At 34.4% G+C, this 25,264-nt stretch overlaps 5 protein-coding genes, 2 long non-coding RNA genes and 1 other non-coding gene across 15 annotated transcripts; 4 read left to right on the top strand and 4 right to left on the bottom strand.

Annotated features, from left to right (window-relative positions):
• Positions 1-3,970: 3,970 nt before the first annotated feature.
• Positions 3,971-9,860, top strand: AT2G22620 (Rhamnogalacturonate lyase family protein; the record flags this gene model as incomplete). 5 transcript variants are annotated; one of them, NM_127827.4, is made up of 16 exons in its annotated part: positions 3,971-4,301; positions 4,461-4,579; positions 6,075-6,153; positions 6,225-6,340; positions 6,497-6,547; positions 6,807-6,926; positions 7,022-7,141; positions 7,232-7,367; positions 7,522-7,692; positions 7,875-8,030; positions 8,146-8,252; positions 8,360-8,450; positions 8,565-8,706; positions 8,856-9,015; positions 9,160-9,276; positions 9,367-9,860. In NM_127827.4, the coding sequence occupies exons 2-16, from the start codon at positions 4,476-4,478 to the stop codon at positions 9,728-9,730; spliced, it is 2,034 nt and encodes a 677-aa protein (NP_179847.1). In that variant the 5' UTR covers positions 3,971-4,301; positions 4,461-4,475. The 5 variants fall into 5 exon arrangements, with proteins under 5 accessions (NP_179847.1, NP_001325397.1, NP_001325396.1 ...); NM_001335803.1 differs by lacking the exon at positions 9,367-9,860 and having other exon boundaries at positions 9,160-9,280; NM_001335802.1 differs by lacking the exon at positions 3,971-4,301 and having other exon boundaries at positions 4,355-4,579; positions 9,367-9,730.
• AT2G22610 (Di-glucose binding protein with Kinesin motor domain-containing protein) lies at positions 9,856-15,212 on the bottom strand (the record flags this gene model as incomplete). Of its 3 annotated transcripts, none has more annotated exons than NM_127826.5 (19): positions 9,856-10,479; positions 10,570-10,635; positions 10,717-10,842; positions 10,928-10,993; positions 11,078-11,320; positions 11,419-11,582; positions 11,674-11,711; positions 11,818-12,033; positions 12,118-12,279; positions 12,366-12,639; positions 12,724-12,900; positions 12,986-13,072; positions 13,158-13,257; positions 13,360-13,469; positions 13,586-13,769; positions 13,862-13,932; positions 14,034-14,198; positions 14,312-14,614; positions 14,857-15,082. In NM_127826.5, 19 exons carry the CDS (start codon positions 15,080-15,082, stop codon positions 10,006-10,008), a joined length of 3,252 nt encoding a protein of 1,083 aa, NP_179846.3. The 3 variants fall into 3 exon arrangements, with proteins under 3 accessions (NP_179846.3, NP_001189577.1, NP_001324398.1); NM_001202648.1 differs by having other exon boundaries at positions 10,717-10,779; NM_001335801.1 differs by having other exon boundaries at positions 10,006-10,479; positions 14,034-14,205; positions 14,316-14,614; positions 14,857-15,212.
• Positions 10,144-10,421, top strand: AT2G07805. Its single transcript, NR_140233.1, has one exon. It is a non-coding gene; the product is annotated as an other RNA (long non-coding RNA).
• A 192-nt stretch (positions 15,213-15,404) lies between the features above and the next one.
• AT2G22600 (RNA-binding KH domain-containing protein) lies at positions 15,405-18,106 on the bottom strand. Its single transcript, NM_179695.2, has 7 exons — positions 17,446-18,106; positions 16,918-17,337; positions 16,548-16,814; positions 16,286-16,456; positions 15,986-16,221; positions 15,790-15,898; positions 15,405-15,707 (listed from the first exon to the last, which is right to left on the bottom strand). Exons 1-7 carry the CDS (start codon positions 18,013-18,015, stop codon positions 15,582-15,584), a joined length of 1,899 nt encoding a protein of 632 aa, NP_850026.1. The 5' UTR covers positions 18,016-18,106; the 3' UTR covers positions 15,405-15,581.
• A 1,946-nt stretch (positions 18,107-20,052) lies between these two features.
• On the bottom strand, positions 20,053-21,676 carry AT2G22590 (UDP-Glycosyltransferase superfamily protein). Its single transcript, NM_127824.7, has one exon. It carries the CDS (start codon positions 21,618-21,620, stop codon positions 20,208-20,210), a length of 1,413 nt encoding a protein of 470 aa, NP_565540.4. The 5' UTR covers positions 21,621-21,676; the 3' UTR covers positions 20,053-20,207.
• Positions 21,677-22,326: 650 nt separating this feature from the next.
• Positions 22,327-22,843, top strand: AT2G07645. Its single transcript, NR_140232.1, has one exon. It is a non-coding gene; the product is annotated as an other RNA (long non-coding RNA).
• A 689-nt stretch (positions 22,844-23,532) lies between these two features.
• On the bottom strand, positions 23,533-23,605 carry AT2G22580. The gene has a single exon. It is a non-coding gene; the product is annotated as a tRNA-Ala (tRNA).
• A 94-nt stretch (positions 23,606-23,699) lies between these two features.
• NIC1 (nicotinamidase 1) lies at positions 23,700-25,197 on the top strand. 2 transcript variants are annotated; one of them, NM_127823.3, is made up of 5 exons: positions 23,700-23,935; positions 24,141-24,324; positions 24,418-24,551; positions 24,650-24,835; positions 24,948-25,197. In NM_127823.3, the coding sequence occupies exons 1-5, from the start codon at positions 23,786-23,788 to the stop codon at positions 25,026-25,028; spliced, it is 735 nt and encodes a 244-aa protein (NP_565539.1). In that variant the 5' UTR covers positions 23,700-23,785; the 3' UTR covers positions 25,029-25,197. The 2 variants fall into 2 exon arrangements, with proteins under 2 accessions (NP_565539.1, NP_973511.1); NM_201782.3 differs by having other exon boundaries at positions 24,418-24,835; positions 24,948-25,083.
• Positions 25,198-25,264: the final 67 nt, after the last annotated feature.

Here is a 25,264-nt window from a genome sequence, read left to right as displayed (position 1 = left end):
TGGTTCTTGAAATTATAGCAGAAAAGAAGTCCTTCTTGAAAGTTTCACCAACTTACCAAAAAAAACACGAACGAAAAAGAAGGAATCTTATCTTTTAAATTTCTATTATAGAAACGAAAATAAAAGAGTTTTTGTAGGATAAGTTTCCCTAAATTGCGATTTGTGAAAGTTGAAATGAAAAAAGAATCACCAGTTTAGATAGGCTTTACTATATATCAAAAAAGCAATCGCTCAGAATAAGAACCATGAATATCAAAATCTTAGCTCAACAATATCAAACCAACTCTATATTAATATGAATATCATTAACGAGAAGAAGGAAAAATAAAACTACATACTCAAAGCTAAATATGCGTTTCAACAACTTTAACCTTACGATGCGTTGAAAAAGCATAAAACTTACGGTTACGGGGAAAGAAGAACTCAACCAAATTTGACTTTTGAAATAAGAAAATTAAATGTGAATTTGTTCTTTTTTCAAAAGAGGAAAATTGGAAATAAAATAGTCTCTCCACCATTCTAACTAACCTACTTTGAAATTTTTGTCATGCACCAACGAAACCACGACGTTGTAACGCATTTTTGCCGTAATTACTATATTAATACCCATAATGTAATGTACATATGTCTTTTTCGCTTTTTATGTTAATCTTCATTTTTTAATTATCTTTTGTATCGTGTAACTATTATAGTATCTCTAATTTGCTTACAGCCACAAATATTTAAATGTGTCTTTGTTTGTTATGTACTTATGTTTATTTAACTATTTTGAATCGTTGTATTTATATAGTGGGTCGGCAGTCGGCTTGATGCGCCATCATTTGTTTTATAAATGGTTGAGATGTCTTTAATTTAAGTTTTAGTTTTGGCAATTTCTTTTGATTTAAATATTTTTCTACGTATGATATATATAGTTATAGTATTATAAGAACTTTTCCAATGGTTAGAGATTATATCCGTGTGTAGATGGTAGATAAAAGTATCTTGTATATGTATATGACTTATATAATCAAGAATTGTATTTGTAATTTGTGTAAGAAAAGTTATTCGCAAAAGGAAGCTAGAAACATTCAACTTTCAACTGCAGTAACGCCTCAAAATCACTTAAAGTTATCGAAAAGTAATTGAAAAGTAATTGAAAAGTAGTAGAGTTAGATCATCTCATTATTAACTAATTACCATAGAACTTTTTTGTCAACATATATATTATGCGATTTTTATATAGCCTATACTTAGGAAAATGTATTCTTAATATTCTTCTTGGGTCTGGATATACAGTCTTAAATCTCAATGTGGAAGTCAAATTAAGATCGTTATTTCGGTATTATGTCATCATTTTGTTTGGCCAATATGATAGTGTACGAACTAACCCATCATATGATTTGTTAACCTTTTTTCCAAATCCTTGTACTCATACTAATTTATAGATCTAGTAATACATATAATGTATGTAGAACTGAAATTTATAATTTAATAGTATATACTGGTGTCATGATTATGTTCATAACATAATATCAAATCCAAAATTTGGTCGATTTTTTTTGTTAGAATGATTGACGACAGTTCTCAAGTTGTATAATTGAAATCGACCAAAGAAGTGTGCACTTACTTGAAGAAGAAGAAAAAAAGAAGTTTACCCTCCATTTTCCTACAAGTTCGGCAATAAATGACTAGAGATAATTCTTTATAAATCTACATATACATTTTTACAGACATTTTAACAAATAAATCCTCTACTAAGAACTTATTTACAATTGTATGCCACTGACATTAAATATTTGTTTTTAATGATTAAATACAAGATATTATATTCAATAATAGTTGCCAAAAATCTCTCAAGATATCTAAGTAGTTTTAATTATTCATATTTGAAAATTTCCATATTTTATATTGCGCTCAACAAACGTTTCCAAAAATCTCTCCAAAAAATTCTACATAGGTTTATTCACACATCTATAATCCCAGATTTTTTTCATCAACTAATTACTGTCAACATACATTTTCCGAGATTTCTACTCTACGATATCTGTTGAATTATATATCTTTTAAATTGATTTGAATTATATATCTTTAAATTAAAATATTATTGAAACAAAAATAACAAAATAATATTTAATTTCACTGAACGGGGTTAGATGGTATGACGGGTTTGGATCGAAAGTAATACGAGACGGTATACTACGGGTGAAATTCATTAGATATATTTAATTTCACTGAACGAGATTAAATGGTAGGACGGGTTTGGTCGATAGTAATACGAGACGGTATATCACAGATGAAATCCTAAATATAACAATCAAAATACAATAATATTATCTTTAACACTATACAAAAGAAACAATACTAACAAAAAAATATAATTTAAATTTAAATTATTGTTATAATTTAGATTTTAACTTAATGAACTGTATGTTATTGTTTTTATATTTTTAAACAGTAATGATCAAACATAGTAATTTTACACTAAATATATATATATATATAAGAATTGTATATTTAGAAAGAAAAAAATATTACATTATATATATTTTTAATCTACTAAACCAATTAAATGTTTTGTTTTTGTATAAAAACATATAGTCCCGCGGTGTACCGCGGATAAAAATCTAGTTATATGGATATTTGTTGAAATTTGACCCCCTTTTAATTTATTTTTTTGAATGGGTGTTCAGGCAGTGCATAAGTCATCGTTTTGGTTACACTGACTTTAACAGTATAATATTTTTCTAGTTATTTATATAGATGAGTCTCTCTTAAAAGTCGTCGCAAGAGAAAATCTATGTACCATTTCGGTAATTGTTACTTTTCTTTACAATTTTAATCTTGGTACTTCGCCTAAGATACGGAAAGTTGACCGTACTCTGACCGATTGACGAATTTTTTCTGTGATATGACCGATTGACAAAATTTATTATATATTGAAAGAAAAAAATTTGACGTAGTTTTGGCAGCCATTTCTTGGATATTTACATTAGATGTCAATAAAAACAGCTTTCCGATGTATATTTTGGCAGTCTTATACAATTGTATATATGTAAATGCAATAATTTTATCTTTTTTTACTTTGTGTTAATATGCAAGTATGTAGAGTTTATACCATACACAAACGGATTTTTGTTAGCTTTTAGACGTTACAGTAATCGTGAGTTAATGAAATGCCAAAACATTGATGTGAAGCTTGACAAGAATTTATAGGCAGAGGTTCAACAAGTTTCATTACATCATAAAACGACAACAAAAGGAGCAGAAACTTTTTGCGCATGGGACAATGAGGTAAGGTTAAACTTGAAAATCTTCGACATGAATATATATGAAGGTAGATTTTTGTTTATTGGTAAATGTTCTTTAGGATGGACAAACGTTCTGTCCTGTCTCGATTCCATCTACACATTTCCGTTTCATATAGGAATGTGTTTCCAATTGTGACAAAGTTCTAATTAAATCCTCTTTTGAAGGAATATTCCTCATATTCTATTTAGGATAAAAAAAATTATATTCAAATTATTTATTACCCCAATGTCATGAAATGTTATGTGGTAATAAGGGTACTTATAAGTTATTTCAAATCTTATATTACAAAACTCTTATTCAGTTTCTATTCTATTCGGATTTTCATTCATGTTCGATGTTCCCATTTCCTTACCGCAAAGTCTCGTTTCGAATTTCTGTTGTTTTTTTTGCCTCGTAATATTGATAAACAGTCTACATTTTAATATTTCGACAAAAAAAAAGTCTACATTTTAATATATTTATATGATGAATGTATTAGTTAGAGTACCTAGTTTTTTTTGTGCAAATAATTAGGGTACCTAGTTATAATACTTGTTTAGTTGAAAAATAGTTTATGATATTTCTCTTTTATTAATTTAATATTTTATCCTTATTTTATTATTTTTTTAAAGATGAAAAGGTTAGGCAACAAAAAGTCACACCTGCAACATTAAGATGGTCTAGATCAATTACGTATGCCCAAAAATTTAGATATATATGCAACATATACATATTCTGTATATACATACAGACACAGAATTCTATGTACACGTCCCCCACACATCTGAATGCAGATTCTGTGAGATATATAAAGCTACTTAAGATTCTAATCCTATGATTATTGTAAGAACTAAAAAAAGAATAATCAGTGCATTTTAGAGAGAAGATAGAGATAGAGATTACCTTCTTCTTCTTCTTCTTTTTTGTCAAAGAGAGAGATTACCTTCTTCATAGGAAAAGATTTCTTTCTTCTTCTGCATTCCCCAAATTTTATCTTCCCAAGAAACCCAACACAGAAGAAAATCTTAAAGGTACACTTGAATAGTTTTTTCATTTGTTGCAGATTTTTTTCCTTCTAATTAAACGCATTTTTTAGTTAAACCTTAGAGAAGGTTGCTTTGTCTATGTATATTGGTGTGTTGATATACGTATCTCGACCTTAACGGTTGGTTTCTTTGTCGGAAGTTTAGTGAATTGTGGTGGAGATGAAAGTTGGAGCTCCGGCAAGTAAGCCGGGTCGGATCATTGTTCAAGTTTTTCTTCTACAACTTCTTCTTCTTCTTCAAAGTGTTCATTCACAGAGATCACAGTATGTTTTCTCTTTAACCCATCTCTCTTTGTGTCGGGTCGGGTTGTTTTTACCCATTAATTAGTGTTTTTTTACCTTATTTTTGTTTTTAACGCAAAAATTGATTTCACAAGCTTTAAATTTCCAAGTTCACATGTCAAACTTACTGAAAGGGAACAAACAATCAGAGGTTCTTAACTTTTTTCATCAGAATCTGGTGTACTATTTTGTAATTTTTCACATGTCTTTTTCTTCTGTTCTTGAGGAAACTATACACTGAGTATAATTGTAAAATTGTAAGCCTTAAGATGAATTAAACCATTAAAAAAACTAAGGATGAAAGTATGATTAAAGTAAATGGTTAGCTTTAATTTTGGTCAATAACCAAAAAACAAAAGAAAAAGCTAAGGTTTCCTTGATTCCATCTCCATTTTAACTTGTTAAGGTATTTTTTTTTTTTTTTTTTTTTTTATGAAAATGGTTTTGATTTCCTTGACTATATGACAAATGGTTTACCAAAACCATAGTTGAAGTTTCGTTGGTAATGACAATGTTTGGCTAATTTTTTTAATTTGAATTTATATCTAACAACACACGTACATATATATATATATATACCATCACATACAAATTTTATAACGTAAAATATCTTAAGAGGAGAATCTGGAAACCAAGATCATCACGAGACATGTGTTAAAAAGTTACTATTAACGTTAAACGACAAAAGAAAAAAGAACAAAAAACGAAGAATACAATGTTTTAAGGAATTGGTTTATTAATCTTTCAAGTTTCAACTTTCAATCTTCGTTTATTTTATCCTTAATTACAACGTTGGAAAAATATTGGGTTACTTTTACCTTTCGGCTCAAAACCTACTTGTCTTTTTTCTCTAAACTACTTGTCTTCGTCTCGGTTCTCTCACACATAATACAAATATTTTTGGTATATTTTCCTTTTAACAAATTATTAATTATTTAATTTATTTATATAGTACTTTTATGTTCTTTATGCCTTTCAATACCATGATGGATTTTTGTGTTCCTTCATTTGGAATTATTCTTTGCGTCTTCAACACTCTTCAACTAATTAATTTGACCGTTCATATTTGTTTGGGTTTAACTGCTACAGTATTAATGTTGAAGTTTTTAAACCCAAACAAATATGAAATAACTCGTTTTCAGATCCTTGACTCTGAATAGTAGACCAAAAACTATCTTGCTTAGATTGCATGGATATAGGCAACCATTTCAAAAAATCGAATAAAATAAATTAATTTGTTTTCATATAATATACTCTAATTAGAACTATTGGACCAATAAATTTGTAATTTTAATGCTAAGAACTCGAGTGTGTTTTTTAAAGCTATTTTAAATACTTTTAAATTTATATTTAACAATTAGGTTCATATTATTTAAACTTAAATAAAATAATGAAAGATTCTAATCCAAAAATATCTACTCTCTCTCGGATTTGGTCTAACTGATTTATCTTTTGCTACAATCTTTTTCTATTACAGAAACAAACTTAACATCACAAAGCCTGGACAAAACATACCAGCCTTAACAGTTCAGCTAAGGAGAGTTGGCCATGATACGGTAAGAATTATTCAATTTTTTCCCCATATATATATTATACATAATATAATAAGAATTTTGTTGGTTTTAAGGTGGTAGTTGATAATGGTATTGTCCAAGTTACTTTCTCGAACCCAGAAGGCTTAATAACTGGGATAAAATACCATGGTATCGATAATGTGTTGGACGACAAAATTGATGATCGCGGGTAAGATTCTTTTAGTCTTTTAACATACGAGTTTGTAACACAACTTCTTTATATGTTTGGAACATGTTACATTAAGACAAACATAATTACATACGGCACATAACTTTTTAATAACGTCTAATTGCAAAAACTTTTGGCGTATTGTTATGGAAATAGGTATTGGGACGTAGTCTGGTATGAACCGGAAAAGAAACAGAAGACTGACAAGTGAGTTTTGCAGACTCTCCTTGTCTTATTTTGTAATATATCTCCTAGTCAATTTTATAACTTTTTATGCTTAACGTGACGTATATATATTTATTTCAAATTTTCAATACTATGATGATATAATTTTATACTCTAAATAATAATCTTTTTTCAGTATATTTAACATATAATAATGAAACAATAAACTCGATGTATCTGATGATATTTATAAATGTAAAGTTAACAGTTATTTTTTTTCTAATTTGTGTGTTTTTCGTAGATTAGAAGGAACTAAATTTGAAATTATAACTCAGAACGAAGAACAAATTGAAATTTCATTTACAAGAACGTGGACTATCTCTAGACGTGGCTCCTTGGTCCCCCTAAATGTAGATAAAAGGTACGTAGATCATCGTTAATTTATAGATATTTTGTGTATTTAAAAATTATGACCTCCAAAGTAAATAAATAATCGAATGTAAAATTTTCCTACAGATATATTATTCGAAGTGGTGTGTCCGGATTATACATGTACGGTATATTGGAGAGGTTAGAAGGTTGGCCCGACGTGGACATGGACCAAATCAGGATTGTCTTCAAGCTCAACCCAAAAAAGTAACTATACGCTTTTCACTAGTTATATTTATATTTTCAATGCCAATTTAAACTAGTACATTTAGTGAAATTGTTTGTGACTTTTGACAGATTTGATTTCATGGCGATATCCGATGATCGGCAGAGAAGCATGCCATCGATGGCAGATCGAGAAAATTCTAAGTCATTAGCTTACAAAGAAGCTGTTCTTTTGACAAATCCAAGCAACCCTATGTTCAAAGGAGAGGTATATATACCTGTAATATACTCCATATATAAGTCCATATCTAATGATACATTGCATTTACATCACTATAGTTTTGGTTTTATATCTTTGTTAAAACAACACAAATTATGAAACTACTAATTTTATATGGGAGAATGATGTTGGTGTGACGCAGGTGGATGATAAGTATATGTACTCAATGGAAGACAAAGACAACAATGTGCATGGTTGGATCTCATCAGACCCACCTGTTGGGTTTTGGATGATAACTCCGAGCGATGAGTTCCGTCTTGGTGGCCCCATCAAGCAAGACCTCACCTCTCATGCCGGACCCATCACACTCTCCGTGAGTCCATTTATCATACATTAAAAAAACAAAAAAACTTAAATTACAAATCTTGATAAATAATTAGGTTTTGATTGCTAATTCTCATTGTTCAAGACTTTCGTTAAGTTGTTAATTACGATACACATACTTTTGAAATTGTTAATAACATTGTTTCCCTAAAATATTTGTGTTTTTTGTAGATGTTTACGAGCACGCATTATGCGGGAAAAGAGATGAGAATGGATTATAGAAATGGAGAGCCATGGAAGAAAGTTTTTGGTCCTGTCTTGGCTTATCTCAACTCTGTCTCTCCCAAAGATTCTACTCTTCGTCTCTGGAGAGATGCTAAACGACAGGTTCCTTATTAACTTTCTAATATCATTTAAAACACATGAACGATTATATATATAGTTCCTTATATTAACATGTTTTCATTTCATGTTTCTATAAAATGGTTACTAATTGTCGCAGATGGCTGCAGAAGTCAAAAGCTGGCCTTATGATTTTATAACTTCAGAAGATTATCCTCTTCGCCATCAAAGAGGAACTCTCGAAGGTCAATTCTTAATCAAAGACAGGTAAATAAACAACCCTCATGAATTTTTGTCAATTTTTGTTTTTTCTTACATATTTACGTTATTCATTGTTTTAATCTTATTTTGATTTGGATTATACAATGTTGTAGTTACGTGTCAAGGTTAAAGATATATGGAAAATTTGCTTTTGTTGGTTTGGCCCCAATTGGTGAAGCTGGTTCATGGCAAACCGAATCAAAGGTATGATAATAATTAATAAAACTCATACTCTATACAAATGTAGTATAAATTATTCTTTCTACTGTAATTAATTGTTAGTGTGTATTATTTTTTTCTTCTTTTTGGGACAAAAAGGGTTATCAATTTTGGACGAAAGCTGACAGGAGAGGGAGATTCATAATAGAGAATGTGAGGGCAGGCAATTATAGTCTCTACGCATGGGGGTCTGGTTTTATTGGAGACTATAAGTATGAGCAAAACATTACCATCACGCCAGGTATATATTTACACTTATCCATTATAAACCCATTTTAGATCATAGCTAGAGCCTAGAGAAGCATGCTTGATCTCACTGTTCACTAAATATTCAATTCAACTCTCTTTTGGAAAACATATGGATACTTATATTTATTTTGGGGTGTGCAGGTAGCGAGATGAATGTAGGGCCTTTAGTGTATGAACCGCCGAGAAACGGTCCAACATTGTGGGAAATCGGTGTACCGGATCGAACCGCAGGTGAATTCTATATACCGGATCCTTACCCTACACTGATGAATAAGCTTTATGTCAACCCACTCCAAGACAGGTTGGTACTATATATAATCTTCGCATGTAAAACTAGTTTTGATATATCTTCGTATAAGTTCAGAAATTTAATTTGGTTGATTTTTTGTTTAAACTTTTTTTCCTTTTTCAGTTTGACCAAATTCAAAACTCCTAATTATTGCAGATTTAGGCAATATGGATTATGGGATCGTTACGCAGATTTATACCCTCAAAACGATCTTGTCTACACAATCGGTGTAAGTGATTATAGAAGTGATTGGTTCTTTGCACATGTGGCGAGGTAAAAACATACATAACTATTTAATTTCTTATTTTTAGATGCTTCTATTCAAAGTATATATCTAACTATCTTTATGTTTCAATCCTATAGAAACGTTGGTAACGATACATACCAACCAACAACATGGCAAATCATATTCAACCTAAAAAACGTGAACCGTATCGGACGCTACACACTCCGAATAGCTCTAGCATCAGCAGCTGATTCGGAACTACAAATCCGAATCAACGATCCGAAATCCGATGCGATTTTCACAACCGGTTTTATCGGAAAGGACAATGCGATCGCAAGACATGGAATTCATGGATTATATAGATTGTATAGTATCGACGTTGCTGGAAATTTACTAAGTGTTGGTGATAATACAATATTTTTAACTCAAACCAGAAGTAGAACACCATTTCAAGGTATTATGTATGACTATATTCGTCTTGAAAGTCCTTTTAGAACTTGAGAAAATAAATTGGATAGAGTTAAAAATAATTTCATGTAGAAGAAGGTTTAAATTTATTTATTTGAATGTAATGTGAATGAATGTAATAAGACTATATATATTAATGTATATATGATTTGCAAATTTAGTTTAATGCATGTGTATTGATATTGAAATACTAATGTGATCATGTCTTTGAAAACTGTAAGAAGTATTGATATTTCAATTTAATACAGAGAATCATATAGAGAACCACAAGAGATTAAGAGTTTCTCTATGGTACTGAGTTATATTATTTATCTTGACCAAATCTTCTTCTTGGAGTCTCTCTCTTTCACGACCGGAACTTCTTGTTGTTCTCTTTTAATAACTCTCTTCTGAGCCACAGGGACTTGGCTTGATGAACCAGAAGCTGTTCTAGTTGGTCTGACTACTCTGGAGAAAACTTTTGGTGGGTCTGATTTTCTGATCCGTTTCTCCTTCATTTGAGGATCATCACCATTGTTCTCTGTTTCGCCGCTTCTCGAGGCCCTCTTCTTTCTAGTCATCTCATTGAGATTTAATGAATCGTGTCTTTTAGTCTTGAGACGGTTTGATGTTCTCAGGATGTTGGTGTTGGATTCCATATTCTCATTGCCAAAGTTATCTTCTTTGAAGCAAGTTTTCACTTCATTAGGCGTAGCGTTTGCAACTTCAGGGAATTCTCTAGTTGTTGCCATTTCCTGTATATGCTTCTCTTGCTCCTTTAGCCTCATCTCAAGTTCTTTGATCTGCAAACAAACAATACAATTTCTTTTAAACATCTGCTGATATCAGGAATTCAGAAGCTCGAAAATCCCGAGATAATCCATGAAACTAACCTTTTGTCGTAGTAACACTGCTTCTTGGCTCTGCTCGTCTTTGTGTTTTATCTCCAACTCTTTAATCTGGGACACCATATCGAATAGAATATCAAAATGGTGATATTAAGATGAAAAGTTTGAGACTGAATCAGTCCTACTCCTAACCTTCTGTTGCCACACAAGAGAGTTTCCTTCAGACTCTTTCAACTTATTCTCGTAATCCTTAACCTTCTGTTGCCACACAAGGGAGCTTCCTTCAGATTCTTTCAAATTATTCTCAAGATCCTTAACCTGCAGGCATCATTTTGAGAAGTTTGGTAACTCTCAACAAAGTATAGTGAGATTTGTGTAACAATAAATATTGATCTCAAGATACCTTCTGGTTGTTAGCTGCAGAATCTGATTGGTGTCTCTCCCGTAGCTTGCACTCTAGCTCCTTGACCTTTAATGGGAAAAAAGATTTCTGTTAGCCATAAAATGGTAATCGTGGAAATGTTAAGCAGAAATGAAAGAAAAGAGAAGGTACCTTTTGTTGAAGATTGCTACAAATCTCATCTCTGCTCTTTAGTCTCTCTTGAAGCTGTGCATATTGTTTTTCTGATTGGTTGTGGACTGAATCAAGTTGGTTTTGAAGGTCTTTGTTTTTTTCCTGGAGACTTCTGTATGAGTTGTCTCTTCCTTTGTTCTTACCTTCCAGATTCTGAATGTTCTCCTCCATTTTCTTTATGGATTCATCTTTAGATCGGCTTTCTTGTCTTGCTTTCTCCACCTTTGAAAGTGACACACGAAGCAATAATGAAAATCTGTGACACAATTCAAAAAGGCAAATCCAAGAAGAAGAAAAAGAAAAACTTGCATAAGCCATACCATTGCTTTCAACTTCTGGATCTCACCGGTATCAACTTGCTTCCTTGCAGGACCCAATTCAACCCCTCTTACACGAGTTGCAAAGTTAAGTGAACTTAGAGTTTCACTCACATCATGCTCAGATGGACTGATTTGCACAAACATCAATGTCTTTGAATCACCTCCTGCATCATTTGCACATACACACTAGATTACCAGAAGCACAGTGTAATCACGGATTGATGATACTTAAACAAAGGTCATGAAGATTATTACCTAGTGAATCTTGAAGCAAATGTGTTAATTTTGAGTTCCTGAAAGTTCATAATTGGAAAGTGTTAAAGCAGTCAAGGTATAAAGCTCCCCACAGAGATGGAGTATGGAATATGGAATATGTTAATTATGCAAGTTTAAACGAACCTGTATGGAATATGACTACTCTTTGTTGCCAAAGCATAAATCACATCCCCCAGAGCTGAGAGTGACCTGTTGATGTTTTGTGCTTCCTTCAGACGCTCACCTTGCACATCCGTCTTTGCCAATCTCTCACTTCCAGCTAAATCTACAAGCCAAAGCTTGCTTTTTGTGCAATCACCATTCATCAGGTTCTTTGCTTTCACCATTATAGAGAGCATGCTGTAAGGGTTTACAATATTAAACAACCCTCATAATGTGATGGCAAACATTCAAACAAGACAGCAAAAGAGGCATATATGATACCAGTGAGAGCGGCTGCTATGCTCGTTCACATTATTTGATCCAACTGATCTTGCGTTGCTCCCAGCTTGAAGCACATTCCAGACTTCATTTATATTTTCCACATTTGCTTCTACTAATCCAGGAACGTGATGAGAGCCATCAGAGGATTGTTTTATCTCCAACCTTGGTAGCAAAATCAAATACAATTAAGATCAACTTCTGTTTCAATCCCTATCTGTTTATGATGTAATTAGGTAGAGAATTCTTACTTCTTTGACCCTGGTGATGTTGCCAACAAGTCTCTTATTTGTTCATTGTAGACCTCAAGGACACTAACCGATATGTTATATGAAATGGTCTCTCTCCTTTCTCTAGCAACTTCAAACAATTGCTCGACGGTTCTATAATTGACACCCCTGTTCTGCGGAGTACCTTCCATTGTAAACGTCTTTCCTGTTCCTGTTTGTCCGTAGGCAAAAATACAAACATTGTAGCCGTCTAGGACTGAAACAACCATCGGAGAAGCATCGGCGAAGACATCAACTGCACAACAAAGATAGAAACTTTGTTAATTGTTACTGTTATTTAAACTTAATGATCTAACTTGACCATGACATAGCACGCTACCTTGACCATCTTTCGGTGTATAAACTCTGTCAAACTTGAAACTTTTCTTGGAATTATTTCCTGTAATAACACCAAGCTCTCCATCTTTTGCTCCATCAAAGTCAACAATTGTGGCAGACTTGGTTGATGTCTCCTCCGTATTCAAAGGGCGGCAGCGACAAAAGACCCTAATATTGCCTGATATACGAATGCTATCAGTAAATTATTAAAGTATGATGTAAAGAAGCTAAAGCAAATCAATCTGAAAGTTAAAATTCATTGCCTTTCGTCTCCTGTATATGGTTGTACAGCTCCTTTCGTTTTGCTTGCTCTTCACTGTACTTCTGCTTTAGATCTTCACACTGTGAAACTGTTTTTACGAGTTGATAGTGTATTAGTTCACCGAGTTTCCTTTTAAATGCCATCTTTAGAACCTAATGAGTGGACATACTCACCGAGTGCCTGAACTCCACCAACCATTTTATACAGTTCGGGGATCCCTTCAACGCATTCATGTGCTTCCTGTGATAGCTGAGATTGTTCCCTTTTCATTATCTGCATAGCAACAGTTTCATAAGTTCCACAAAAAATCGTTTAAGAACATGTATCTTGCAGACAGGCTCTGATACAACAGTACTTGAAAAAATAGACAGCTACCTCTATTTTCTCCTGTAGAGAATCAATTGCTGTGGCCCAATGTCTCTTGTCATTCTCATACTTTCTAGTGATACTCTTCAAACAATCAGCTTGTGTTATCACAGTTTGGTCTGTTCCAAGTAAGCACCGAATCAAGTAAGAAAACCTCCGTCAAAAAAAGATATAACAGTAACAAATTTGGATTGATATGTCAGATATAACATGTCATATATGACAAGTTCATTACCTAGAGAGCGTGCCTGATATATCTTATTGTTGAGTTCCATCATCACTTTCTCTAGTTGCTCATTGGCAGAGGTCAGTGACATCCATGCTTCGTGGCACTCATTTGTCTTATGTTCATATCGTTCAGAAAGCTCTGCTATTTTCTTCTCATACTTGTCATGAGCTTTGGCTCGCATAAGTCTCTTCTGCTCAAATATCAACATAAAAGAAGAAGCTCAGGTAATCCATAACACATATTTTTAGGAAAAAAGATGACAGCAGGCTAGTTAAACAGTACCCGAGTAGGAGAAATCTCGATTTCGGTAGCACAATTCTCACACTTAATAAAATCTTGTGATGTCCTTGGAACTGTAAAGTAATGCAACGAATGAGTTAGAAACTGAAAACTTTGAGATTCCCTTAACAATTTAAAATCATATATGAAAGCAAGCACAGAGAAGAGCCATTACCTGAAACCTGTGGCGCTTTCCTAAGACAAATCCCACAAACCACTGGACTTCCATTTATTCCTTCAAACCTTACCCTAATCAATCCATCATCCATCACCATGACCCTTAAGTCAACCAACAGGAGTGGCCTATTTGCGCCAACAACCGAGAATATATCAAACTCAGCTAACACCTGAACACAACAAAAAAAAACACTTCTTTCAGCATATACACAATATTTACACAATCTCACATTCATAACTACATGAAATAAAAACACCATCTTCAGTTGTTTCTACTTGCCTTCTCATCTTGAACATAGACGTTGAAAACCCTTATCCCTTTAGGTCCATTGGTGTTAATAATCTCCGCGAAATGGAAATCGATCAAGTACTCTCCCGGAAGAAGATTGTTTAACTGGTAACAAAAGTTCCCAACACGTGCTGACTGATAAATGAACGGAAAGTCTCCAGCTTCAACTATAGACTCTTCTGTTCTCAACACATCTCCTCCTTCGAAATAGTCATCTCTGGAGATATTCAATTCAGAATCTAATACCTTTGAATCATCTCCTCCAGCATTTATGAACATAATTGTCTCATCTGCTTACACCAATAACAAAAATCAATGCCTCAATACATAACTTACATTGAATTAGAAACCTAACTCTCCTCGTTAACATCAGATTAAATCCATCTTCACCCAGAATTAGGCGAAATGAATAAAATCCCGAATCCTAGGGTTTAACAAGTTAATCGGATAAAACAATCAGATCCAAAACCAGAAATTTCCTAAACGAAGAAGAAATGCAGATTAAAACCAAAGATCAGTCAGAGAATCGAACCTGTGCGATTAGTTCTTGTGAGACCAGTAGGAACCAGTCTTGAATTCGGATCACACACCATGGAGTCGCCCAATGCATCGTCACAGTCATCAATGGAAGTATCTCCGATCTCTAATTTCTCTGTTTCATCACTAACGAAATCGAAACTAGGAATCTCCGGTGAACAAAGTGACGTAACCCCATTTAGATCCACCGGAAAAGTATCATCGATCTGAACATCATCCATAATTATTTGGAAGCAAATCGTCTCTCTGTTTTGTAGATGTAGAAATTGAAAAGCTTAACGCAAAGAAAGATAAAAGAGAGTGAGGTAAGAGAAAGGCGTGTCCGGAGGAATTATTTGATTTTCCTTTTCTGCGTTTTGTGTTCAAATTTTGAATCTCTGACGACGACCGTTAAGATTATTAGTATTACCGTTAACGTTGAACTCCGTAAAGTTTTACATGGGCCTTGACACTTTTATATTGGGCCCGTAGTCCCTATTAAGCATTTTAATATGGAACCGGTATTAGTATGACTTCAAACTAAGCATTTTAAATATTTTTTTCCTGTCGTTGATTCCGGTATTCGTAAACCAGTATTGGTAAACCGGCAAAATGTTGTATTCTTCTAGACAACACTGCAACAAGTGCTAGTTTTCAAAACCAGTCACAAAAAATGGATGGAGTTTTGGGATATGTAAACTCAAAACGAAACAACCAAAAGTAGTTGCAAAACGCAATCATTTATTGATCAGTAAGGATTGACTCGATCAAAGACATCGCTGTGCGGGCTTGCTCAGGATTCCCAGAGATTAAGACTGTAGCTTCAGTTCCTGTAGGATCCTTCACATCCACATTGGCTCCTGAAATCTGAAAGTTTGCAAAAACTCATCAACATCATTGTCTAGCATCATCTGAAGATATATATTAAGAGAGGGTATCATTTATATACCTGTTGTAGATTATCCACACCGGTGCCATCTCTGCCATAGAGTGAACCAAGAGCATCTTTCTCAACTGCTAACTCCAAGGTAATTTTTCTCACAGATACACCTTTACTTCTGCTTCAAAACAAAGAGAAACTTTGTTTTATTCAACGAGAATGATTGTTAACAAAATGGAACCGTTGCTGTTTGGCAAGAACAGACCGTGGTGGTAAAGAAGAGACGTCTCCATTGCTAGACATTTGAAGTTGTTTCATTCCTTGTGTCAAGTCTTCCTCCAGCAAACTTTGTGGAAGTGTAAAGTCGTTGAGTTCATCCACCTCTTTAAGGACCTCGGTGTGCATTACAGAATTTGATTTCAATACTTCTGCACCGCTTCTAACCATCTTCAAGTCTGGTACAGCAGCTGATACCGAGAGAGAATCACCCCTGCTTGCATCCTGCGGTTTTATTGAATTAGATGGCTGCGATCACCTCTAGCTTGGAGGAAAGAAACAAACTTACTTGTTGTGATGGTTGCAGATTATAAATCTGGCTTCTTCCTCCTGCACTTTCATATGGATTACTAACTCTAGCTCTCATTTCTCCGAGGACCTTCTTTGGCAATAGATTTTCCCGTAATTTAGACGAAACATGAGTCAAGGCCTTCTGTACATGACTATACTCTCCCTTAATCTTAAAACAATCAGAGGATCAAAAGGTGCAATGTTCTCATCTCTAAGGGTAAGAAAACACTTACACTGATTACAAGAAAACATGCACTTACCTCAATCACCACTTCATTTTCTGAGATCCACTCTAAAACCTGGTTGCCTACTGAAATGTGTACATCAGCACCAGTTGCTATGATTGCTTCTCTGTTTCCGTTTCCATTGAAGCTATTAGCAAAATGTGATGGTACCAACAACTTAGTTTTCACTATGGCACCATTGTGCAATCCCGGACGCAGACCTTTCTCAACATCAATCTCAACAGATCTTGCAAAGACAAGAGCCAGAGCATTTTGTGCATGAGAGTACCGTGACTCGAGGTTCTAAGGAGAAGAAAACAACAAAGCGAATGTGATTATGTCAACATTCAACAAAGAAACTCGGATAAATGTGTAGCAGAAAGCAGAAGAATAGAAACCTATATACCTCACGTGCAGAAACAGTAACAACTCGTTCACCAGATACTTTCAATGGAGCTCCAACAGAAATAGAAGCACCTGTTTCATTCTGCAGAGCTCTAATAATAGTTCCTTGTTTCCCAATAATACCTCCAGCTACAACACTAGTAAAGATTATCTTGAACACAACTTTTCGTTCTGTACTATTTCCACCATCATACGGTAAATGTCTATTGGATGCAACAATTTCTGTAGCATTTGACAACGAAGAAGAACGCAAATTTGGGAAAAACTCAGAATGTGGATCCTCTGAGTTCCCATCAGTTGATAATGACTCATAACCTTTGATGCTAAGCGGCGGTGGATACCCATTGAGAGGTGCATTATTTTGAATATAACTCGATACCATAACTAGTGCCTTCTTCACAGCCAAAACATCACCAGTAATCTAATACAACACACAAAGAAGTGACATTCACAACATATCAAAAACCAAATAACCAAAACAAATTTAACAACTTTTTAACCAAAAATCATATAAAGACTTCAACTTTACCTGAATGAGTTCATCATTCTTAGTGCCGCAAATCGGAGGAGGCAAAACCCTAATCATGGCACCGGAATTTCTCCGCATCCACTCAACATTTTTCCCACCCAAACCCAAAACAGCACCAATCTGATTCCGATCAGCCAAAATCCCACAATAAGCTTCTTCATCTTCACCATCAACAACTCCGCCGCCATCTTTCGCGGCTAAAACAACCCATGATCTTTCCAAAACCCTAATCAACGCCGTCTGAGCGGCGGACACTTCACACGTCACCCAATCTTCGTGCTCACCGCCGGAGAATTCTCCGACTCTATCAGTCAATAGAATACTTTGGTTAACAGCGGTTGAACCAACGATGAACACAACCCAGTGGTCGGAGCCGTTAACTGGAGACTCGCAATGGATTTTAGTACCGGTTTCACGCCGGAGTTTTGAAACAACGTAACCGTTTGAACCGATTATACCACCGATTACTGACGCGTGGCAGACTACTCGTATCGCTGTCTCGTCTGGTAACACGTGAATCACTGGACGACGCTTCGATACGGCGGTTGTTACTCCACGGCGGTTGTTCATGGCGGCACAATTTTTAGTGAAAACGACTCTTCGTTGTAGTCGCAGTGAAGTAAGCGGGAACGAGAAAACGCTAAAAGAACCTTTATTTTATTTTTTAAACGCTAAAAGATTAGTTTTTGATGTAATAGGAAAGAGGTAAAAAGAGTAAAAACACGATTTGATTTTAGTTAGGACGCGTGAATCTCTGAAATTACCACGATTTTCGCTGAGATTTTATATCAGTGTGTTTTTAATTTTTTATAAAAGGAAAGGTTAATGGTAGAAGGAAATTGACAATCTTCAATTTTGATTTTGTTAAACGTTCACTCGGGCGATTGCGATGCAGCGTTTCAAAACGCAAACGCTAAAGTTTTGTCAGATTAAAGGTAAAGTACCAAACACGTGCATTTGTAACATTTGCAAGTGTGGTGTTTAAGGATGATTGCGAGATAAACAATCAACTTTTAAGTTTTTCCAATAGAAATATAATCAACATTAAATGTAGTAACTAGTAACTTGAACTCATTCAAATTCAATTTGAGTTTTAAATTACCTTTTACCAAAATTTGAGTTAGAGTTTTCCCTCTCTTTTTCATAAACTTTTGTTCCTCGTTTAAAGAAATTTACCGCAGTATTCGTTTTTAATTGATGCAGTCTCAATCTCAATCTTAGAAATTTACCGCAGTAAACATATATGTCTTAATACTTCAACTTTTTTCTTTCTAAAATAAAATCATGGTACATAAAGTTGGATTCTCGGAAGAAAAAAATGTGAATGTAGAGATGGTGGTAACGAGGATGAATATATTTTTGAGATAAGTTGGAAAGTAGACACTTTTTCTACAAATAATTTGCAAAGTAAGTAGTTGTTTTAGAAATAGGAGAAATAGACACTTTTCTCTTTCCACTCTAATACAACTTTTTGTCTAATAGAGATTTTAGTAAATGACTTATATAACCTTTTGTTATTTTATTATGTAGTAAGATAAAGACAAAATTCAAGTCAAATTTTACTTTTTCTCTTTTTTTTTTTTACTTAAATTTTTTTACCTTGTTTAATAATAATTCTTCATAAAAAATTACCATATAATCATATTAATTTTTAAATTTTGTATGTGAATCTAAAAAGACTAATTTTGCTATATTTCAAAAATATGTAGCATTTTTTTATTTAATCCCAGCCGACAGTATACGTGATATTATTAAAACTGGTGTACAAATATTAGTGTACGATAATAATGTAAAAATCAACATATAATATTATCGTAAGAAGTGATAGAGTGAGTATAATAGTATACAAAATGATGTACATAGATGATTGAAAATATGGTGTACATGATCGTACAGCTTTAAAGATCTATGAGACTGTACTAAAATTGGTGTACGAGATGACGTACACCACTAACTGAAATAATGATTTATACATTCCCTGTAAGTGTACACCAAGTTTTGTACACTTTGTTTACCAATCTTGTATGATATCATTCAAAAGTTGTATACACCATTCTATCCAATCGTCATAATAGTTTCAATCATTTTGTACACCATCAAGATTAACTTAATTATGTACACCATCATGTAAACCATTATATTAAGTAATAATATTTGGTTTATACAATCATTATATTTGTAAAATATTAAAAACAATATTACTTCTATTTATGAATATCGGTATATACATACACCAATGAATAATGGTTAGTGTACAAAACGATCTTTGAAATGTTTGTGTATTAAATTAATGACATATAAATACTCTAAAAGTCAACGTAATTTTTTAAGAAATTTTTTTAAGAAAACTAAAATAAAAATTAAAAAAATAAAGACAAATAAAATAAAGTATAAATGGTCTCTCATATTATTTTTATTCTCTCTCAAGATAAAGGGTATTATAGTATTTGATATATATTTTGTTTTTTAGTCTATTAGACATATTCTCTATCTCACAAAAAGTAAGAAAAATGTTATATCTCTAATTTCTAAAAAAACTATCTACTTTACAAATTATTTTTGAAAAAGTGTTACTTTGCCAATAAACCCTATATTTTTTCATGTGGATAGAGTATTTGATACCACAATATCATGAGACGCTAATTTTCTTTGTCTCAAGAAAACTTGACCATTCCAAAATATCATAACATTATACAATGATCATCCTTGCAACACTTGATCAACTTCACTCAATTAACCGACCATTGGATCAAGACTCAAAGTTAACGATTAGTAACAAGATATTCCAAGAATGAATCCACATAACGATCTTGTCTATCCATATCTCCAAACACTCCTTTCATCTCCTTCACATTCTCTCTATAAACCTTTCCTTCTTCTTCCACCATTACCAATCTTAGCGAATTCGCAACACTTTCTTTAGTAAAGAAACCTTCTGTCTCGTCTCGAGGGATCATATACCCAATTTTCTTCTCTTCAATGACTCTCGCATTCAATCCTTGGTCATACACAAAAACCAGCATTGCCATCGGTTTAGCAAACCGGATAGCTTCAATTATCGTTCCCCAACCGGGATGAGTCAGAACCAAACCGATCGAGTCATGGCTCAATGTACGCAATTGCTCAACCCAACCTCTCCACACCATCCCTCTATCCGCTGTACGCTCTTCGAATCCTTCCGGAAGCTCGACCGGTTCGGTATCCCACGGACCACGACGAGTCTTTAACACCCAAAAGAAAGGTAAACCAGAAAGCTCTAAACCGAGAGCGATCTCATTTAGCTCCGTTTGACTCGGTTTAGCTTCTGAACCAAAAGCTACGTAGACAATGGACTTACTTTTCCGTGAGTCCAACCATTTTTTAACAGACAGCCACGTGTCGGTATCTTCAAACTTTTCGTCCGGTTTTGGAGGCAAAACTCCGACCGGTATAACCGGTTTCCGGTGAAGTTCTTGTGTAAGTCCTAACCACTCCGCTTCATACTCGTAACAGCTCCGTACGAAGATGACGTCACAGCCGTCAATTACGCCGCCGACACGGTGGATGTCGGGAACATTCCCTTCGGTGGTTTCCGCCATAAATCCTTTGAAAATGAACCTGCATTCAAATAACTTGAAAGCTACCGAAGTTTCAAACGGAACCCACTTAGGCGGCTTCATAAAATCCGCCGGCGAAGTACGGTACTCTTCGAACCCCGGCGGTTTAAGAATACCGAGCGTCGCGCCGTTGAAAGCGCTAAAGAATCCGGTTTTGATTCCGAGACGACGAGAGATTGGAGGAAGCCAAAACCCCGCGAAATCTTGAAGAACCCAATCGGGTTTCGAAGATTCAAGAAACTCCGTCACCGGAACTTTTAACCCGTCGTAAGCGATTTTTAAGTAAGGTATGAGTTCGAAAGGGACGTCTGTGGTAGCTTCACCGTCTTCCGGGAGTTTGTTGTCGCCGACGGGAAGTGATAGCTTGACGAAGTTAATGACGGAGGAGAGATTTTCCGGTAACCGTGGGAGGAGACGGTCGATGTTACGTGGAGTGGAAATGAAAGAGACTTTGTGACCCTTTTGAGCTATGAGTTTAGAGAGCTCCAAGTATGGAACCATGTGACCAAAGGCTAACCATGGAAACATTACCACGTGGAGTTTGGTTCCATCTCCATCGTTGTCTTTGAAGTTTGTCATTTTCACTTTGATGATATCGAGTTATCGACTCTTGACTATCTTCATTTATAGGCAAGCATATAGATATATATACGAACGGGTCAGAGTGGGTTACGTTCGATAAAATAAAGGTATTAAAACATTACAGCATTACAAGTATAGTGTTATTTTATTTGATTGTGAAAACAGATGTTGTAGGTACGATTAACAGCTGAGATTAAGTTTAGGTCGGTAAGATGTGTGGTAGTATTACCGTACATATGGACACCCAATAGTATCAGATTACTATAAGTGATCTGTTTCCATAATCACCACATATAGTTAGACTACTTTTGAGATCTGATTCTTTCCACAAAAAGTTCATGCATACGAATTTTTAAATTCGAATATCTATTTTGCTAGGACAAAGAGGTTGCGTTATTATAGTAGTATCGTGCATAGTCATTGATAGTTTAGCATTTCATTGGAAGACGTATCATTGTTTTCTTCGGTAGGCGTAAAATTTTATTCAAACAAAATGATCAAGGTTTTCCTACAACGACCCCATATAAGATTTTGATTTCGCTTTTGCTTTAAATTTTTGATTTGGTTGGCCTATCAATTCAACATGTTTCTACCGATATGTTGATACAGGAATCAAACAAGTACAAAGAATGGGATCTCTGGAGAAGTAAGAAGAATCTTCAAGTTGTTCGAGCCGGAAGCTAAGTGAGGTAGACGCGTTGAGGGCAACGATCTCAGAACGGGGAAGAGTGGGAGCGGCGATCCTGAGGTCAGGGCGATCCTTCCTCGAGTCTTCAGCTCGTCGAATTAGGGCGTCAACAATCGTTTCTTCGCTTGTGGTTGTATTGTCGCTGTATTAGTGCCAAATTCCCGTCCCATCAACGTTTCTTTCCATTCTTTATTTATAGCCGCTTGTTTAGGGCGTACGACGAGGGTAATCCGGCCAATTCCCTCTGTTTAATGCGATGATCTGTCCTTTCTCCAGAACATTCATTTTCAATGGATTGGGCTTTGTTTGTAACGGGCTTTGACTTATAAGTCGAAATCGAGCTGTCAACTCTTTTTGGGCCAGAATTGAGACTTGTCCAATTCTTCCCTCAACACGATAGTTCTGACAAATTCATCTTAGCGATGTCTCTCGTCTCGTGATATATCGATTTGTTTGACTTGTAATGTAATATTTTTTTAAAAATCTTTTTGGTGGTCTTTCTTAACAATCGGTGAATTTTATCATAACCTATAGTTTAGAGAAGTCATTTGGGTATTTGATATGACAATAGACAAATCTTTTCGAGGAATTGATCTCCATGATAACTTCCTCTTCCTAAAGACATGGTCTGATGATGGTGATGTTATCGATGCCCCTTGATTGGATTATCCATCTTCCATAGAAAAAGAAAGCATAGTTACAAATCGGTAATGATTGATAGGGTATTATAAAAGACATGTTCCAAAACCATTTTAAATAAACTATTTGTATGTTTGTATAATAAGAGTGTTGCAAAACTCCTTTGAGAATTTCATCTATAAAATGTTAGCCAAGTATATAAAAAAAAGACTTAACAGATTTCATATGTTGTCTCTAAAACTTCCATTTAGGAAGAAGTGTTACTACCATTTTTTTTTATCGAAATTATGGTCTTTTATTTTGGTAATAATTATATTTAAATGGTTTATGTATCATGTAACACATTTCTGATATAATATAATTGAAATTGAACACAAAATAAAATAGAATAAAAGTTCAAATTTTGATGCATAAAAGTTTTTCTTTAATATTAAAAAAATTGAAGGGCTTCGCTTGTGATTGCCTGCCTGATTGGGAAGTCTTTTTAACTAATGGGCTCGCTTTGTTAGCCCATAATCTGCTTTCATCTGAACAGGCAAAAAGTATATACGTAAGACGGTAAGAGTCACAGAGAGATCAAAATGGAGGTGCGGGGAATCGAACCCCGTGCCTCTCGCATGCGAAACGAGCGCTCTACCATATGAGCTACACCCCCAATTGGTAACAATACTAATTTTATTTATTATATCGAAATACTTAAAACAGAAATTTATATTATCTGAAAATTATCTGACTAAGCAAAACATGATCCAGTTTTTGATCATGTTTACTCTATATTAATTACTTTACAAATTTTTGATCCAGTTTTCTCAATTTTTTCTAGACTCGTATCGATATGGCGAATCATGAAACGATATTTGATCAGCTAAAGAAGCAGATTCCAGTAGATGAGGAAGAACCTCTGATTTTGAATCGAGACTCAAGCGTTGGTCTCGTCATCGTTGACGTTGTTAATGGCTTCTGCACAATTGGCTCCGGCAATATGGTTTGGTTCAATTTCTCGAAAAAAACAATTGTGACTTTGCTTGTTTTTGTTTCTTAATGCCTTCCAAGTATTTGTGATATTGCTTAAGTCAAACGTTTTGTAAACGAAGTGAAAAGAATTGTGACTTTGTTTGTTTGTTTTTTTGTTTCTTAATGTCTTCCAAGTGTTTGTGATATTGCCTAAGTGAAGCTGTTTGACTTGGCAGGCTCCAACAAAGCATAATGAACAGATATCGAAGATGGTGGAGGAAAGTGCAAAGCTTGCTAGAGAGTTCTGTGATCGGAAATGGCCGGTTTTGGCGTTTATTGACTCTCATCATCCAGATATTCCGGAGAGACCTTATCCTCCTCATTGTATTATAGGAACTGAAGAATCAGAACTTGTTCCTGGTATTGGTGTAGCTTTCTTAGTGTCTTTGTTTGATTCTATTACTAGAGACAGTGTCTTGATTTCTTCTTCTTCTTTTGATAATAATGAATCAGCTCTGAAATGGCTTGAAAGTGAGGATTGTGCCACTCTTAGACGAAAGGATTGTATTAATGGGTTTGTGGGTTCGATGGAGAGTGATGGTTCTAATGTTTTTGTGGATTGGGTTAAGGAAAAACAGATCAAAGTTGTAAGTTTTTCTTTTGATAAAATGCTCAGTTTTGATGTTGAACAAGTTTACTGCTTTTAAACAAATCTTGAACATCCCTATGTTTTGGGAATCTTAAGATTGTCGTTGTAGGTATCTGTACAGACATATGTGTGTTTGATTTTGTGGCTACTGCACTTTCTGCCCGAAACCACGGTGTTCTTTCTCCTGTAGAAGATGTGGTAGTGTACTCCCGTGGCTGTGCTACTTTTGACCTTCCTCTTCATGTTGCGAAAGACATCAAAGGCGCTCAGGCTCATCCTCAGGTGAAAAGTTTGATGCTTCTGAAATTAGCATGTTTAGTTTTTGTTGTTGTTGTCAATTAACACTTGGAATCGGTTCATCTTCTTATTCTTCTGTTGTGTTTCTTTGTATCAGGAGTTGATGCACCATGTAGGTCTATATATGGCTAAAGGAAGAGGAGCTCAGGTAGTCTCTAAAATTTCTTTTGAGACTTGAAAGACTATATCTCGTTTATAAACATAACACTCTTGATATCAAATATTTCAGTAAATTGTTGAGTTTGCCTCTCTTTTCTTTCGTGTAAATTGTTCATGAAGCTTGTTCTCTGAATTTCAACTCTTGTGTAACTGTTTCAGAATGACAAATAATATGATGGGTTTCTCATCTGTCTAAATGAAATTTTCAATCTGATTTTACACAGTTTTTAAGAAATAATGGCTCTTAGATTCATA

Source organism: Arabidopsis thaliana, chromosome 2 (genome assembly GCF_000001735.4).
Source record: "Arabidopsis thaliana chromosome 2, partial sequence".
Taxonomy (NCBI): domain Eukaryota; kingdom Viridiplantae; phylum Streptophyta; class Magnoliopsida; order Brassicales; family Brassicaceae; genus Arabidopsis; species Arabidopsis thaliana.
This window is presented reverse-complemented; position numbering and strand designations above follow the sequence as displayed.

Bases quoted from the DNA above. Each gene is read 5' to 3' on its own strand.
- AT2G22600 (NM_179695.2), bottom strand. From the start codon at position 18,015: ATGAACAACCGCCGTGGAGTAACAACCGCCGTATCGAAGCGTCGTCCA. The intron at 17,338-17,445 runs GTAAAGTTGAAG...GTGTTGTATTAG, and splicing joins AGAATGATGAACTCATTCAG to ATTACTGGTGATGTTTTGGC. The intron at 16,815-16,917 runs GTATATAGGTTT...TCTTCTCCTTAG, and splicing joins TTACTGTTTCTGCACGTGAG to AACCTCGAGTCACGGTACTC.
- AT2G22590 (NM_127824.7), bottom strand. From the start codon at position 21,620: ATGACAAACTTCAAAGACAACGATGGAGATGGAACCAAACTCCACGTG.
- NIC1 (NM_127823.3), top strand. From the start codon at position 23,786: ATGGCGAATCATGAAACGATATTTGATCAGCTAAAGAAGCAGATTCCA. The intron at 23,936-24,140 runs GTTTGGTTCAAT...TTGACTTGGCAG, and splicing joins CAATTGGCTCCGGCAATATG to GCTCCAACAAAGCATAATGA. The intron at 24,552-24,649 runs GTAAGTTTTTCT...GGGAATCTTAAG, and splicing joins AGGAAAAACAGATCAAAGTT to ATTGTCGTTGTAGGTATCTG.